Source organism: Capra hircus, chromosome 20 (assembly GCF_001704415.2).
Source record: "Capra hircus breed San Clemente chromosome 20, ASM170441v1, whole genome shotgun sequence".
In the NCBI taxonomy this organism is placed as follows: Eukaryota; Metazoa; Chordata; class Mammalia; order Artiodactyla; family Bovidae; genus Capra; species Capra hircus.
Window position 1 is genome coordinate 36691658 of NC_030827.1, and position 16464 is coordinate 36708121.

General features: G+C 42.1%; 1 protein-coding gene across 1 annotated transcript in view; it reads right to left on the reverse strand.

Moving 5' to 3' along the window:
• Window positions 1–16464, reverse strand: part of WDR70 (WD repeat domain 70) — a 272589-nt gene that overhangs the window by 13198 nt on the left and 242927 nt on the right. The window contains exons 14-17 of the mRNA XM_005694782.3: window positions 8451–8551; window positions 6750–6829; window positions 4845–4961; window positions 2667–2829 (exon numbers count right to left, since the gene is read on the reverse strand). Coding sequence (XP_005694839.2) covers window positions 2667–2829; window positions 4845–4961; window positions 6750–6829; window positions 8451–8551 — 461 coding nt within the window. The remainder of the gene's footprint in view (window positions 1–2666; window positions 2830–4844; window positions 4962–6749; window positions 6830–8450; window positions 8552–16464) is intronic.

Genomic DNA, 16464 nt, shown 5'->3' on the forward strand with positions numbered 1-16464 from the left:
CTCTTCTTTCCTCAGATAATTTTTGGTATGCTTCTAAACAAATTTTTGAAGTATAAGAAATCCCTAATGGTAATAGACAATAACTATTCCATTAGAAACAGAAGTGTCAACAGAGGCATAATCCATAAGCCCACAAGCATATCTGAGTGCCAAGGATGTGTTGACACATATTAGTTTATAGCACACAGATTTGATACAAATGAAGGCTAAATGCAAACTATTTAGCTGGCCAGCCTTGATATGACCCTCTTAGCTGTTGTGATATTATCCAACTAACCGTTCAGAGACGTTCCATCTGTGTTGTCTGGTTATTCATACATGTTGTGAACATCCACCACGGATGTCATACAATAAAGTCTGCTCTGCTTCAACACACAGAGTAGAGGATATGATGCTCCCCACTAGGGGCCCTCAAATCGCTTTATCATTTTTCTGCAGGGTGCTTTCACTCACAGTGGTAGCATCCATCTCTTTTTTCAGAGGACTGTCCCCAGGTTGCTGGAGCCCCAGAGAGTTGGAAGTACCTTAAGTGTCTCCCCCAGTTCCACCTCCAGCCATCACCAATGACTAATGGTGATTAGCATTAAGCACTCCAGTTCTTGTGACCCTGACCAGGGTCTCCAGGGTCACCCTGTGGAATACTAAGGAAAATGACCCTTCTTGGAACTCTGTTTAATGTTGTACTCTTTCTTGGCTTCAGTCATCTTCACAGGGGTCTTTTGCTCAAGGTCTGCTTCTAAGGAACCCAAGCTAAGACAGTGTGTTTTACTTTTAGGCAAAGTATCCATAGATCATAATGATCCGCATATAGGGGCTCAATATCAGTATAACACGTAAGTTGAGTTGGTTTATAAAGGATTTTTTCCAGCATATAAATATCAGCTTCCTCATAATCGAAGAGAAAACTTTAGAAATACATAAAAACATCAACAAAAAAAGCTGATTTACTTCTAACAACACAAAAATACACATACACAAACTTATTCACTATGTTCAGTTCAATTCAGTTCAGCCGCTCAGTCGTGTCCGACTCTGCGACCCCATGAATCACAGCACGCCAGGCCTCCCTGACCAACTCCCAGAGTTCACCATGTTAGTAACTGCAAAATACTGGGAACAATCTAAATACGCACACAGGAGAGCAGCGGAATAAGTCACTGTATAGCCACACAGTGGATCACTATGCAGCTGGGAAAAAGAATGTGAAAAAGAATGAGAATGAACTCTATGAACTGATGGACAGTGATTTCCAGGTCATACTGTTAAGTGAAAACAAAAAGCAAAGCTCAAAAGACTATTTATGGAGATTCCTTAAAAGATTAGGACTAAATCTACCATATGTACTATGGTCATGTAAAGTGTTGACATCAGGGCAGGTTGAGTGAAAAGTATATAACAACTCTCTGTACAGTTTTTATGATTTTTCTGTAAGTCTCATCACTAGTCTAACCATAGCTTCATCCATGTTAAGCTAACTGAGGGAATCTGAACTGGCAGGCTCCACTCTGCCTGTGTTAAGTATTACTTACAAACCAGCTCCACAAATAAAAGTTAATCCTCAATAATGGATCCTACAAACTGTTCCTCTTCATTTGCTTTTTGTTGTTCAGTCACTAAGTTGTGTCTGACTCTTTACAATCCCAGGGACTGCAGCATGCCAGGCTCCTCTGTCCGTGGGATTTCCCCGGCAAGAATACTGCAGTGGGTTGCTATTTCCTTCTCCTGTTTTTAACCCTAACTATAGCTCAGCTGATAAAGAATCTGCCTGCAATGCAAGAGACCCTGGTTTGATTCCTAGGTCGGGAAGATCCCCTGGAGAAGGGATAAGCTACCCACTCCAGTATTCTTGGGCTCCCCTGATGGCTAAGCTGGTAAAGAACGCACCCACAATGTGGGAGATCTAGATTCAATTCCTGGGTTGGGAAGATTTCTTGGAGAAGGGAATGGCTACCCACTCCAGTATTCTGGCCTGGAGAACTTCATGGACTGTATATACATGGGGTGGCAAAGAGTCGGACACGACAGAGCAACTTTCACAACTAAGATAACGCGCATAGGCAGTGATTTTCTTTTTCTTTCTTCCTTTTTTTTTTTAAATCACAGGTAGAATGAGTTTCACATAACTGGTTTGTTGTTTTGTTGTTGTTCTAGTCGCTAAGTCGTGTCTGACTCTCTTGCAACCCCACGGGCTGTAGCCCACTAGGCTCCTCTGTCCTTGGGATTTCCCAGGCAAGAATACTGGAGTGGGTTGCCATTTCCTCCTCCAGGCGATCATCCCCACAAGGATCAAACCCACGTCTCCTGCACTGGCAGGTGGATTCTACACCATTGAGCCACCAGGGAACCCCCATAATGGGTTTGTGTGAGTGCTCAGTCATGTCTGACTCTTGTGACCTCATAGACTGAAGTCTGCTAGGCTCCTCTGTCCAAGGAATTTTCCAGGCAAGAATACTGGTATAACTCTGATGGAAGTGGCCTAGTTTAAAAATTTAGAATTTTAGAGTCCTCAGATATAAACAAATGCCTATGTTTCTGGACCATTAGTACCTGGCCTATTTCTCATGCTTAAGAATAAAAAAGAAAGGGAGAGGTTAGAACCGCAAAGCTATGTTCTACCCAATTTGTTAACATAAAAAATGTTCTATTTTGAAAGGCTGGTTCCTTACTTGGAGTATGCTGGAGAAACCCAGTATGGGTTGTCCTCAGCCGCCTTGGCATGCCGCAAAATGGCTTCCCGGGGATTGCTGTCGTCAGTTTTGTCCAAAGCAATGTTCTTCACAATGTATGAAGACAGAGTGCCTCCATGGGTTCCAACCCGGCCACCACGACCTGTTCCAAAGGGAAGAAAACAAATCAGGAACAGAGTGAGCATACAGTCTGGGCTTATCTGACAAGGTTGAAAATCCTTCACTGCTGGCTGCCCAGGCTACAGGTTAAATGAATGACAGGGTAGGGTCAGGGATTCAGATTGATCTGATTTTTGACATTCCGTGAAGAATCAAGGTTTTAAGCATTCTGGGGCTTCTACAGACTTTGGTTTGAAGCACACTTAAGAGTACTTGAGTATCATCCTTTCTGCTTTCATTTAAGGTAATCACAACCAAAGTGGAACATCACCAAAGCTCAACTTCCCCATAATATTTTAAAATACAGACATGTTTTTATTATGCTTTAGTTGCCTAATTTACACAATGACAGCAATGTAGGAAGAAATGCAAACAGTTTGCCATGTATATGCCTTAAAAAATTCTTCAGGCATGAATACATGAAATTCAATTAATAAAAATAACCAACAATCATTAGATGCTATTTTAGTTTTAAACAAGAATATCTTAGGGCTTGCCATCTTCCAAGGACCTTGTAGGAAAGAAAACAAGTAAGATGAATAGACTGATTGACATTATTTTACTATATGTAATGGTTCTTGACAGGAAGTTTCACCTGGGCAGGAATTTGTTCCCCACTGAACCCTCAACTGCTAGCCTGGTTCCCAGTACTCAAAAGACATATAACTTTTCAAGGAGGTTAAAAAGAGAAAAAAAGACAAAACACCACATGAAAAGTCAAGTAGCACTAAAAGAGTAATTTCATCAGGCAGGAAATAATTGCCAGAGAATGTGTATGGCCAGTAACTTTATATCAGTAGCACTTAGAAGAAGAAAAGAACTCTTCAGGCTGATGCAGGAAGGGAATCTATAGGAAGAAATACATCCAATTTGGGAGAAGTCAGAAGACAGAGAAGGTTATTTTCAATGAACGGAATAGTTCAAATACAAAAGTATAGAAAGAGGGAAGTTCAACGGGCATTTGGGGGCAGGAATGAACCAACAGTCATATCAGAAGATTGGAGCAGGAGAGAGGTGAGGTGTAAAGCTCGAACACGGCTGAGAGTCAGACTGTAGAGAACTGAATCTCTGGGCACGCACCTGGACGGTGCACAGCTTCTGAAGATGTGGGGGCAGCAGCAATATGAAACCTACAGGAATTGGGGATAACAGCTGTAAGACGAATGCAGGTAGCAGTGAGGAGAGAGAGCTGAGACGGTACCTAGTTACAAGGGCTTTTTAATAATCCAGGCAAGAATATTATACAGGAATTCTGATTAGAGGACGATGGCAGAGAAAATGGGGAGAAGACTGAGACTGGTATAGGAGATTTTTCTCAATGCTAAAGGGGCAGGCCAAAGACACAGAGGTCCAGAAGTCAGGTTCAGATGAATAAACAAGTCATAAGTGATATAAGCTTATGAACCTAGAACAAATGGAGACTGTGCAGCTGATAACAGAGAACGGGATTCTAGTAAAGGCGCGGCTGTATGATGGCCGATGCTGCCTTGCTTTCTTCTGGCCTTACTTTCTTAGAAACTCTAAGGATTTTTATTCATCTTCTAGGGAGATGGGCAGCTCTATTTTAATAACGCAGAACTAAATGATGGCCTCTTTCTGCCTTTTGTGAACTCTAATCCAGCCTAAATTTTGGCCAAAGTATTCAGTGTTGAATTTTAAGCCAGTATGGTGAGCACTGACTTAAACACTGAGTTCCAAGGAGCCCCAGAGCTCCAGTGATGTCACCTAAAGGACTTGGAGACCAAGAAGAAAGGGCTCTGGGCTTCCTCTCTGCGTCAGCACAGCAGCTCCGTTTGCATCAGTTTTATGCACTGGGCTTCTGCATCAGTTCTTCAAGCAAAAAGTTCTGAGGCTAAAAGAAGGTGTTTGAAAAATCCTATTTAGCAAAAATCTCTGAAGACGAGTATCCAGGCCCAAAAGATCTTCCAAGTTCTGTCTCGATTACCCCACCCTGGCCCTCAATGACCCCCTCTGTGGGTCACTAGCTAGATCAGTCACCTGGGCCTGCAACAGGAGGTTCGGGTTTGTGAGACTTCAGGGGATCCAGTCTGTCCTTCTCCAGCTGTTTCCTTGTACTCCGTTGGCGAGGTTCGCGGAACATAGGCAAGGCATGAGCTAGGAGAAGTCACAGTTGAAAAATTTCATTATGATAATAACCCTTCCATCCAAAAACATAGCTAGAGCATGACTAAATGTAGATGAAATGGAAGTCGTAATGACGGCCTTCATCTAATAATAAAAGACAGTCTTACTGCAACCAATTAGCCAATTTCATTTGAGACCAGACACACTGTTCACCTCTCCTGGCAACTAATGGCGCTCAGGAAATACTGTCAAATACTGTCACGGAAACACTGATGAGGCTCCCCATGTACCAGACTGTGGGCAGCAGTTAAACTTAACTTCTGTGGTTTTGACAAGAAACACTTAATGGGACTGCCTCTTACTTTTTTTCTTACAGGACCCAAACGTGAATAATGCCAACAGCTTGCTGTCAGCCTCGGTCTCCTCAGAGGCCTCATAAACACTGGAATCACTTCACACATTTCTGAAATGTGACCACCTCTCAGGAATGGTTGACAACACTGAACAACCAGAAGGGAGGGACACTTATCCCAGAGAAACTGGGAGAGAGGCTGTCTTGAATGCACAGAGGTGACTGAATCTCCTGACGTGGTGACTTAACAGGGACTTATTCCTTTTTCAATGTGGTCGACAAAAAAATAAAAATCAGAGAGTAACATCTGTCCAATTGCTCTTGGTTGTTCACTCAACGTCAGAATTAAGTTTTAGAATATAAAAGAAAATACAAATTTATGAGGGAAACAGTATCATATTCTGGTGGAGAGGGGAAGACTACTGGGGAAAGAATTAAATATCTATTTATGACCACAAAAAGTACCAGAATAATGTCTTTGAATGTTTATGTGCAAATTAAAACTTCTTTAAAAGAGAAAACTGGGGGAGAATTAAAATAATAATAAGGGTTTATAGGAAATTTATAATGTGAATGACAGAAATAGCTATAACACCTGAAAAACACTTCTAGTACCTGCCATCCTCAATGCACACTGCCAGCCTGGGCCAGGACCATATCACTCACCAGTAAATATGCCTGCCTTGAGTTAGGGGAGCTGAGAAACACAGCCACCCATCACTCTGTTGGGCAATATGACACAACAGTATTTTTAGGAGAGGGAAAAATAGCTTTTCACTTCAAACGACTGCAGGAATTTAAGTAGGCCATGTGTAATTACATGAGCTAGACTGCTTCTGACACTGACTTTAACACTTCTATTCTTGCAAAAAAAATGCCATGGGATCTTTTTACTCATCACCAGCTCCAAGGGACTTGGTTTTATACAAGACCCACCACCAGGGAGAAAACCCAGCAGTGCAGCGCCCCCTGGGCTTGAGACTGAGCCACTGAGAAAGTCCACAGGGACACCTGCTAACAGCAATTGCTATTGCATCTGAGATCTTTCTAGCCGCTACCCTTGGCAGGTCTGAGACTGTGACTCTGGGAAACAAAAGTCTATCAGATTAACAAAGCTGTGTGACAAAGCTGAGAGACGCTGCCCTGTCCTGGTAAGATTTCTGGTTGTACCTCAGATAGTTCATTTTACATCTGAAGGTCTCTGGATCAATCTGTCACAGGGTCACAGAATTTAGGCTCTTCCTTTTGGAGTTGAAAGTTACATGAAGTAACCCTGTCCCTGTGATGAGTCACAGAAGCTAAAGGAGTTTGCGATTACATGACTCCCCACCCTAAACACGTGAATAGGGTATTTTTTAATATATGCCTGAACTTGGAGGGCTGGTTCTGTCTCTAAAGCCATGAGACCAACAGCACACTAGAAAAGAAGACAGAGGTGTGACAGAGAGACCATGCTAACAACTTACGGGTGATGATGTAGTCCTGGGTTAGAGTCTCTGCTTGCTTCGCCTTCCGCTGGGTTTTAACTACACATAATTTCGCTCCCCTGAGAGGAGTTAAAGTAAATTATTTCCTTTATTTGGTCTTAGAAACAGAAAGTCAATGTCAAAAGCATTAGACACTTTTCAGGAACACACTGTACACACCAACTCACCAAGTCCTTGACTTTCTAAGGACTGGCAACAGATGGAGCCCTTGGTGATAAGAGACTAAACATATGGAAGGCAAGTCTTTGCATCAGTGGTTACTACTGTGTGAGAGGGTTAGAAAGGTAACTGGAAAACAAAAGGCTAGTTTAAAAAATCTATAGAAATAACCTAAAATTAAGATCTTAAAGAGATATTAACATTAATCAACCTTTTCACCCTAAAGGTCACAGGGTTCAAATTTTAGTTTATGGCTCAGATGAAAGCAACCTGGGTGGTCTACAGCCCAAGTGGCATTTGTCCACATCTCAAACACAAGAGTACAAGTGTCTGGATCCAAGTCAGCTTGGCAGGATTGCCAAGGGGCTACAGCCCAAGAATGTGTGGGATTAACCAAAAGTGTGCTTAGAATGTTTCACTCTCCTTAGCAACAATGAGTATCCCCTTTAGGAGAGACAAATACAAGTGAGTAAATTTTTTAAAAGAGTCCAAAGACAGTGCCTTCTAAAGGGGTTCTAAATGGGGTTCATCATTTTCTCAAGTAAAATGGACCCCTTCCTTTCATCCTTACATTAGCATTTTTAATTTCTTTATTAAATAACAAACAAAATCCTATTTGTTCTTAAAGACCACAATATATAATTTTATTTTATAGGGCAAAGGTTCCAATTCCAGAAAATTCTGAAGGAAACAGGACTGTCTGCTTCTATGCAGAGCCAAACTATAGTCAATAAATATTCACTAATAGAGGACAGGCTTCCTTTCCCCCTAGAAGAATGTGGGACCCCACAACAGGTTTATGGGGGGACCCCAGTATATTTAGCATATGGAATTTTGTAATAGATATTCTAAAGAAACAGCTAGCTAATCACTTACTGTATCTTCATAGAGAGAAACAGACCATCTCTTTTGGATGGTGACACATTTACCTTTGTGCCCAAGGAAAAGAGAAATAACTGAGGGACTGAGCCTCCAGTGAGTTTTCTAGGTCCTTGAAACACACTGGTATGCTTAAATTTGGCAATTGGGCAGATGTGAGGTAGAAGGGGACACTGTCTGTGGTGTCCTCCTCTGCTGGCAGAGTACAACTCTGCCAAACGTCCAAACGGTACCTGAGAAAAGCCCAAACAGAAAGGGAACAAAACAGACAAGCCGGTTCCATTTCCTGTGAGTGGTTCGTTCCCTGCTCTGCTAATCCCTTACATGCATCACTGTTAATGCCACTGTCCAGGGTGGTATGCAGAGTGGGCAGGCCTTTCCCCCCCCTTGCACTCAACATTTCAGCTAAAGAACTGCAAATCCCCAGGAAACTTTCACTTTGAATTCTGTATGGATCAAGGAGCTATCTAAATCCACTTTAAAGCACAATATGAGGAGTTTGAGGCTTTACTCTGGGCCAGCTGCATTTTCTAAAAGGGTGGATCCCCATCAAAGAGGGAAATAAATAAAAGCAGGGGTGAAAAAAAAGCCCTCCCCCCAGTTGTTGTCATCCATCTCAAACCGGCAACACTTATGAAATACCTCTGACTCTTGCTGGGGTCATAGTAGACTTTGGCCAGCCCGTTTCCAGTCCCCACCATGATCTGGTTCAGCTTTGGGTGCCACAGGCAGCGGACAACGCTCTAGAAAGGAAAAGGCATGGGAATCGTCTAAATGCGGCACAAATAAAGGGAAAGAAGACTCTGCTGGTACTTGGATGGCTAGTTTACCAAACTGAATGTCACCCTGATGATGACTTGTAGCTTTTAGGGCATTTTCTTCCAAACCACTGAGTTCTGTTCTATCACATATTATCTCTGCGACACTCTATAAAAAAGCTGCCCCCTTCCTGCCTTCTCTCCTCTCCTTTTCGTACAGCGTCAAAACCACGAAGCTGGGCCTTCCCAGTTCCGCTGTCATGTGAGGCTGGCATCTCGGAATGCTGAACCCACATAATGTGGTTCATTTTACCAGTGAAGCAGATTTAGATCTCAGCGATTCATGCTTTTATGCACACAGTATGCCCCTCTGGATAGCATATTGAGGCCAGGTGGTTACTATTTTTAGTTTACAAAGATCCAAATCTCATAAAGCTTTCTCAGGAACAACACACATTCGTGAACTATGAATAATATCTCCCTATCTGTGAGGTTAACCAGCAGGACAATAGCAGAAGTAAAACAGAGATACGGAATATAAAGATGTGATGTTAATCTGAACGAAAAGCAGGTTAGGAGAAGCTTCACTGGAAGAAGCTATGCTCCTGTGAATCATTACTGGTGAGGAAAATAACTGCTGTTCTGGGGTCGGAAAGAACTGCAAGTTCCCAGTGAGAACTACAACCTGTTTTTAATTTTTGCTGAAATGAGAGGGCAGAGGTGGAAGAGACGGCAGGGATAGAATTAAGGGGTGGCGGGGAAGGAGGCTAAGGTTGGTAGGCAGAAATACCACATGCTGGGTTCTGCAGATCTCACTGTGATAGAACAAGAAATGAGTGGGAACATTAATTCAGTGATTATTAGGAATCTCTCACGTGCCAAGCAACGTACAAGGACTAATAGGAAAGGGTACAATTAGATATTGCCATGTTAAGCTCTAATATTAAAATGTAAATCATGGAATTTCTGTCTTCTAAATCTACCTTGGGCTGAATTTTTTTTGGCTTCTTCTCCCCAACCATCTAGTTCTTTTGTTAAGATAGAATATCTGGTAATTTCTGCAATCCCTTTTGATAGAAATTCTGGCTTCCACTTGACTGGTTTAAAAAAAAAAATGCATGTAGTTAAATGGCTACAAAGCCCACTCTGAGATTCTGAGAAACTAACAGAGAAATGTAAGAAATGTGAAAGTGTCTGCAGAGCTTCTAATTCATGTCTGACAATATTCCAGAACAGCGGTTCTAGCACGGCTGAGCAGGGTTGAGATGTTCTATTGAAAAAATCAAACCAGAGTAGCTGTGTTTATCCTACCATCAGGGGGAAAATTAAGGTAAACAGGCAGGTTTGTACAATTTTAAGTTTTCATCCCACAATTTTTTTAAAACCTATAGTATCTGCTACTCAATGTCTACTAGCAAGTGCTAAAAGATGATAAAACATATACAATGGTGAGTGAATATTAATAGGAAAACTTGAAAATAGTAAATCATATATTTTCAGTAAAATGTGAAAGCAGTAAATTAAAGTTTAACAACTAGGGGGTAAGGTTACTGTCACCTTCGTGCATGTGCTCATGAAACTTACTTTACAGTGCATGTGTAGAAAAAGTCACACTTTTCTCCCAACAAAACTGCCTTGTTGGTAAGATGGAATTAAGTTTATCAGTAGTTCATGGTCTGCAAAGCACAGCCTGACTACAAGGTGCTCCGTCGCTGAGACTAATGTGAGAACCAGGCCTAGACTACTGGAAATCTCTAGACGATCAAGGTCAGGTATGTGGAAACTTGAAAAGAGTCACAAACAACTTCGCATCAAAGCTAGAATAAGCTCATCCAAGCCAATACTCATCTCCTTCAAGTCTTGGCTTAACTCATCACTATTCAGACCACCCTATTTGAAACTGCACCACACAACTCCCCTGATTTTTCCTCGTTTTCATAGCATGTGTTACCTTTTAACATAATATACAACTTACTGTTAATCGTGCGTCTAACATAATATATAACTTACTGTTCATTATGCTTATTGTCTGGGCTTCCCAGGTGGCACTAGTGGTAAAGGACCTCCTGTCAATGCAGGAGACCCAAGAGATGTGGGTTTGATCCCTTGGTCGGGAAGATCCCCTGAACGAGGGCACAGCAACCCACTCCAGCATTCTTGCCTGGAGAACCCCACAGATAAGAGCAGCCTGGCAGGCTATGGTCCGTGGGGTCGCGCGGGGGCGGACACACTGAAGAGAATAAACACGCACGCACACACGCTTCCTGTCTGCCTCCCCTACTAGAATACATGTTCTATACAGGCTGCTTTTGGTCTGTTTTGTGTGGCCAAGGATCTCAAGTGCCTAGATTAGCGTCTGATAATAAATATTTGCTGCAGGAATGAATTCAAAGTTACAACTCATCCAACCTAAATAGATTGCTTTGCTAGGTGGGGTTGGAGACAGACAATTTTCAAGTTAAAATCATTACTGCCTATGAGAAATAATTTGATTCCTCCAGATTTTTATTACACTCAAGTATCATACAAACACAGAGGGTTAGTTCCCCCCGCAGTGTGGGCCAGAAAAGAGGGATGAACAAGAGCCAGAGGGGCAAGAGAAGACAGTGAGAAGGGCTCTCAAGGGTCTTTAGAAATCTCAGCTGCCATAATTGGCCCCAGGACAATTTTAAGGACATAGTACTAAAGTTATTTTCCTTCCTTGGTTCTCTAGAGGTCTGGCTAAGCAGTCTAAGATTACTGGTTCTCAAATATGTTGTCAAGCGAGCAGGGTACAGAATTGGAAAAGATCCACAACATAGGCCTGATAAATTCCAAGACACCAGCCAAACAGGCAGTTTCCAGGGGCAGCAGGTTACTGTTACCCTCTCCGTCTACGCTGAGGGTGTAAATGTTAGAGAGAGGCAATGGCTGGGCCAACAGACCAACGTCTGACTGCTTTCCAGGGAGTCCAAGCTCAGTGCACTGCATCGCTATTCCCGCTCTCAGTCTTTCCCTCCTGCGCCCTCACATGCACGTGACTGGGCAGCACAAGCTCTCATGGAGAAGCTCGTTTACCCTCCTTTTTACACGGAAGGAAGGAGAAGGCAAGTGAGCCCCCTCGAACTAAACAGTCATTCCAGAGCACCATCCACTGCGGTGGTGAGCCACCAAGCATCCAATGAGGGCGCTGGGAGCAGTCTGAGTTAGGCAAAAGATACTTAAGGCTCAATTACCCTAAGACTGGTTATTAATCAAATACTACCCGGATTCCAAAACATGGAATGAAGAAACAGAATTCAAAGTCAAAGGTGGGTGGGCTTTTTTTTTGTTTATTAATATTTATTGTGTGTGTTTAGCTAACCTTTGTAAACTTTGCAGCTAATGCGGCTCCACACTTTGTCCTGTCAAGGAAATGCATTTTATAGCAGAGAGCTGGCCATCTGCCAAACCAAACAATCGCTGAGACAGCAGCAAGGCTGGGGAGCAAGCAGAGCTGCCCCGCTGCTAACTTGTCAAACACACATACTGGGTTTTACATAACAACAATGGGACACGCGCCTGCTAGAAGCCCAAGGAGCTATCGTAAGACAAATGAGCTACAGCTACTTAGAAAGAGTGCATTCACTTCATCCACCATCCTCTGTTCTTGAAGAGGTACTTCTGCGGCTGGGGGCTTGCCACATTCAGACAGACAGATTTACTGAGTAAGACAGCGAATGGAGGGCAGAGAACACATCTGAATTAAAGGACCAGAGGGAACCATCATGACAGGAGATCTACACGGACCAAAGAGAAAGCACTGGACTGCCAAGAACTAGATTCTGAAGTTAGTCTGCATATTTTAAATATAATGATTTGCTTTATTAAGTTGATAAAGGATTTTATTCTTACCCTGATCCACTTCATCTTACTAAAGCATTGTGGAACCACCACTGGCTTCCCCGAGCTGCTTAAACTGAACCCCGTGCCAACATAAAATTAAGCTTAGCTTTTTGAACCAAAAGCTACTGTCATTTTAGATAATTTGGCGGTGCAGAGGAACCGTAGTCTGCCTCCAAAGTACTCAGCTCTAGCAGCAGCCAGAGAGTAACTGGTGCTAGAGATCGTAAGCAAGATGACAGGGCAGTAACCAGCCTTTAAAGTGCTCAACATAGAGAGCTTTCTTCTCTGCAGAAGCCAAAGAAAGAGAGGGGGGTGGAGCAGAGAAGAAGAAAACACTCCGTGTACAAAAAGCAGTGTCAAGATTCCAAAACAGGAACTTTGGAATTACCCCTCTGCAAAAGTAAAAACGCCATAAAAACCCCAAATGATTTATTGCTGTGGTTTTTTGGTTTACTTGATGTGATGGAAGCAAATAAGAAGAGGAAGAAATCAATGAGAGAAATGAATTTGTATTTTAGGACACGGGAGGAAAGGAACTATCAGATTATCTGCAACTTTATGTTATAAAAGTAGCTGACTCCTCACAACACTACAAAACTAATGATCTCACCTCGATTTCACAAGAAGAAGAAACTGAGGCTTGCAGGAAGCAGGGTAACATTCTCAAGGTCACAGAAAACTTGTACACAGAGGAGCTGGGATGCTCAGGGAGGTTTTCCCAACTCCCACGCTCATTCCTTTATACCTCCTAATCATGCAAAGCTCTGTTTTAGAAGATGGGAAGGAAAAGACGCTGCAGATTTAAAATAATCTCCAAACCTACCTAACTCAGAAGAAGTCCTAGCAAGTTTATACTAAAAAGCAGATATTATTACTAAAATCATAAAAGAAAAAGCCTGCTAGTGCCCAGTTCACAAATGTTACTATAAAAGAAATCAATGCCTGCAGAACATCTTAGGCGTCAGTAATGCACATATCCAAACACCGCCCTTATTCAACTTCACACGCTAAAAGAAGCCCAGCACCCTTCCTAATTTTATATCTTAAACATGATCATGATGAAACACCCTTTCCTGATCCTTCCCAGCTGCTGACCCACACTGTAAAAGAACCTCCATCTGGTTTTTTCATGTTTGGTTTTTGTCATATAGTACAAGAATGGATAAGCTAACTCAGAGATTCCTTGGGAGAAGTATTTTCCAAAATTTTCAAAGGTAAGAGCCTCACACATTTCTGTGAAGGGGACTTTCACACAGTTTTGCACATGTGTGTAGAGGCAGTCTCATGGTCATGCACGCCCTCAGGACTGCCCAATACATCTGAAAGGCCATGTATATGCTGATGCCCAAGTTTAAGAACACAGATCGAGATGTGAGTCCACAACGAAGAAAAAGAAGGCAGAAGAAAATGGAAAGGTACTGGTGAAAACATTTTCTTTGGATTTGCACAAACCCAAGCTTTATTTCACAGCGAAAGAAAAATTGCTTTCCACATTAAAATACTGAACCAGGTAGGTAGAAGAGTCAGGTAGGAATGCTTTAAACTTTTCCAGGTTATTTGTCCTGTCCTCCTAAAGCCTTGCTTTTCCCAAACTTGGGTTATTTTGCAGTATGCTTGGGCCATCGGGCTTAGTTTCACTCCTTTCAAGTTCAGGAAGCAAACCTGCTGAGTAAACCTTTGTCTACAATAAATAAGACTTCTCAACACCCACCTGATCTTCACGGAGATACCCCTCGAACAAAAATGATTAAAGACATTTTCTCTGCTCTTCTAAGTGAGCACGTGCCTATCCATTTTTTCCCCTCCACATTCCTCCAACTCTAAGGAAGTTCCATCAGAGGGCCAGACAGGTAGCAATTGTCACTCTTCGCTGAAAATCTTCTTAATCTCCCTTCTTCCCTGCCCCAAACAATTCTCTCTCTGATAAACCAGACAGAAGCCCAATGGTGAAAAGAAAATGTTGTGGCACTTTTATAAATGTAGGGATTGTTGAAAACAAGCAAACAAGGAAAAGCGTTGCTCTATACCTGCCATAAATATCTGGTACAGATGCACAGATTATGCTTTTTGAAAAGAAAGTGAAAATGTCACTAGCACAGTTGTCTGACTCTTTGGGACCCCATGGACCGCAGCCAGCCTCCTCTGTCCATGGAATTCTCTAGGCAAGAATACTGGAGTGGGTTGCCATTTCCTTCTCCAGGGGATCTTCCCAGGGATCAAACCCGGGTCGCCTGCATTGCAGGCAGATTCTTTACCATCTGAGCCACCAGGGAAGCCCTGGTGAAAACTTTTTGAAAACTGGCATTTAATTATCAAATTAAGTCCTATCAAACTCATGGAAAATACATTTATTAAAGTCAGTTTATTTACAGACTCTGGTCTAAAATTAAGGTAACTGTTAAAGCAGTAAAAATCTGGAAACTGGTAATTGTCCTTGGCACAAAATGAATCACATCTGTAGCTGATAATAAATTTGCCTAAAGAATTTCATCACGAGAAAAAGTTCTCAGAGAAAATGGAAGGTCTCTCGGGTAAGAAAATTAAATACAATCTTCTTCATCTAATTCAAAACACTAAATGTCAGTTTGCTCCAGTCTGCTATTTGAGAAGAACTTACAAAGGCAGAAAAAAAAGCACAAATAATGACTGAAGAAATCTGATAATTATTTTGATTAATGACAGTCTAGGAGCAGGAAACAAATAGGTGGAGGGAAATTAGAGTCCCCAGGGTGAGTGACACCAGCGGTGGGTCAAGGCAAATACCCACCTAGAAGCAGCACTCACTGCAGGCGCATCCCCAAAATTCTCACAGAACTCCCTACTGGTGGGCACAGGATGGACCAAGTGTGCCGAGACATGGAGTCCTGGGGGGCTGAGACGGGCTAGGGCGCTATAGTCTCAGGCAAGTCAGCGCCAGCACAGAGTGGGTCTGTCTGTAATATCACACAGTACCCTCTGTTATGAGCACCAGGCTGTGAAAAGCCTGGGAAGCACTGCCTAAGGCCATCTCTCTCGATCGAATCCACACAGACCCAGACCACTTTACCCTTCTTCATTTGGCAATAGTTTGAGATGGGCATAAAGATAATAAGCATAAATCTTTTCTTTATGTAAATAAACAAAGCACAAATGGATAGAGCTTTAAGTCCCTAACTAACTACTAGGCAGAAGATATATACGATAAGATCTTAGAAATCATCAAGCATGTAAAACCAAAAAACTGTAGGAGAAACTGAGTCTTCAGAGATGAACCAACTACACAGGATATGTAAAGCACTATTTGTTTTAATATAGTATAGGTAAAGAAGTGTTACACATTATACTCTTTTATTGAGCCCTTTGTGGGGGGGTCTCTAAACCCCTCATCATACAAGATGATCTAGCACTCCAGAAAAGGGGAAAACACTATCCTGGGACCATGAGTTAATTATAGAACTCTTTGTTTCCCACACTAATATGAATTGTGAAAGTCTGGCCAGAATTCTGATTGAACAGCTGGAAAACTTGTTACCAAAGAGCACTCATCAAATTCTGGTTGGGAGAGGGAAGTCTGCCATAGAAACTCCTACAAGACACGAAGTCCTTTACTTGGTCTTCTCTCAGTGGGGTGGGGTGTGGTGCTGGAGTTGGACAGCAGAGCTCTGTCGTTACTGTATTATATGTTTATACATGTTATAAAGAATAATGTGTCATTTTGAACATCGACAAAATTGACCTATCTACAAAATCAACCTCTCTCTTTTTTTGACATTTTATGGAGTCCAGTATGTTTCTCCTTCAGGGCTGTGTTATCTATTAGGTGAGTCTTCGTCCGGGTTTGTCATTTATGGCAATCCCATCTATACAAGGAAGTATACAGATTTGCTTAAATGCCAATTATATAAAACACCAAACTCTTGTGTAGAGAAGGAAAATAAAAAGTTTCTAATTAATCAAAAGGGAAACACTGACTATTTCTCTTGTTTTGAAGGACTACAAATAGAAGTAAAACAGTAACACAAACATTTCCTTAAGACTGCTGACACCAAGTAAGC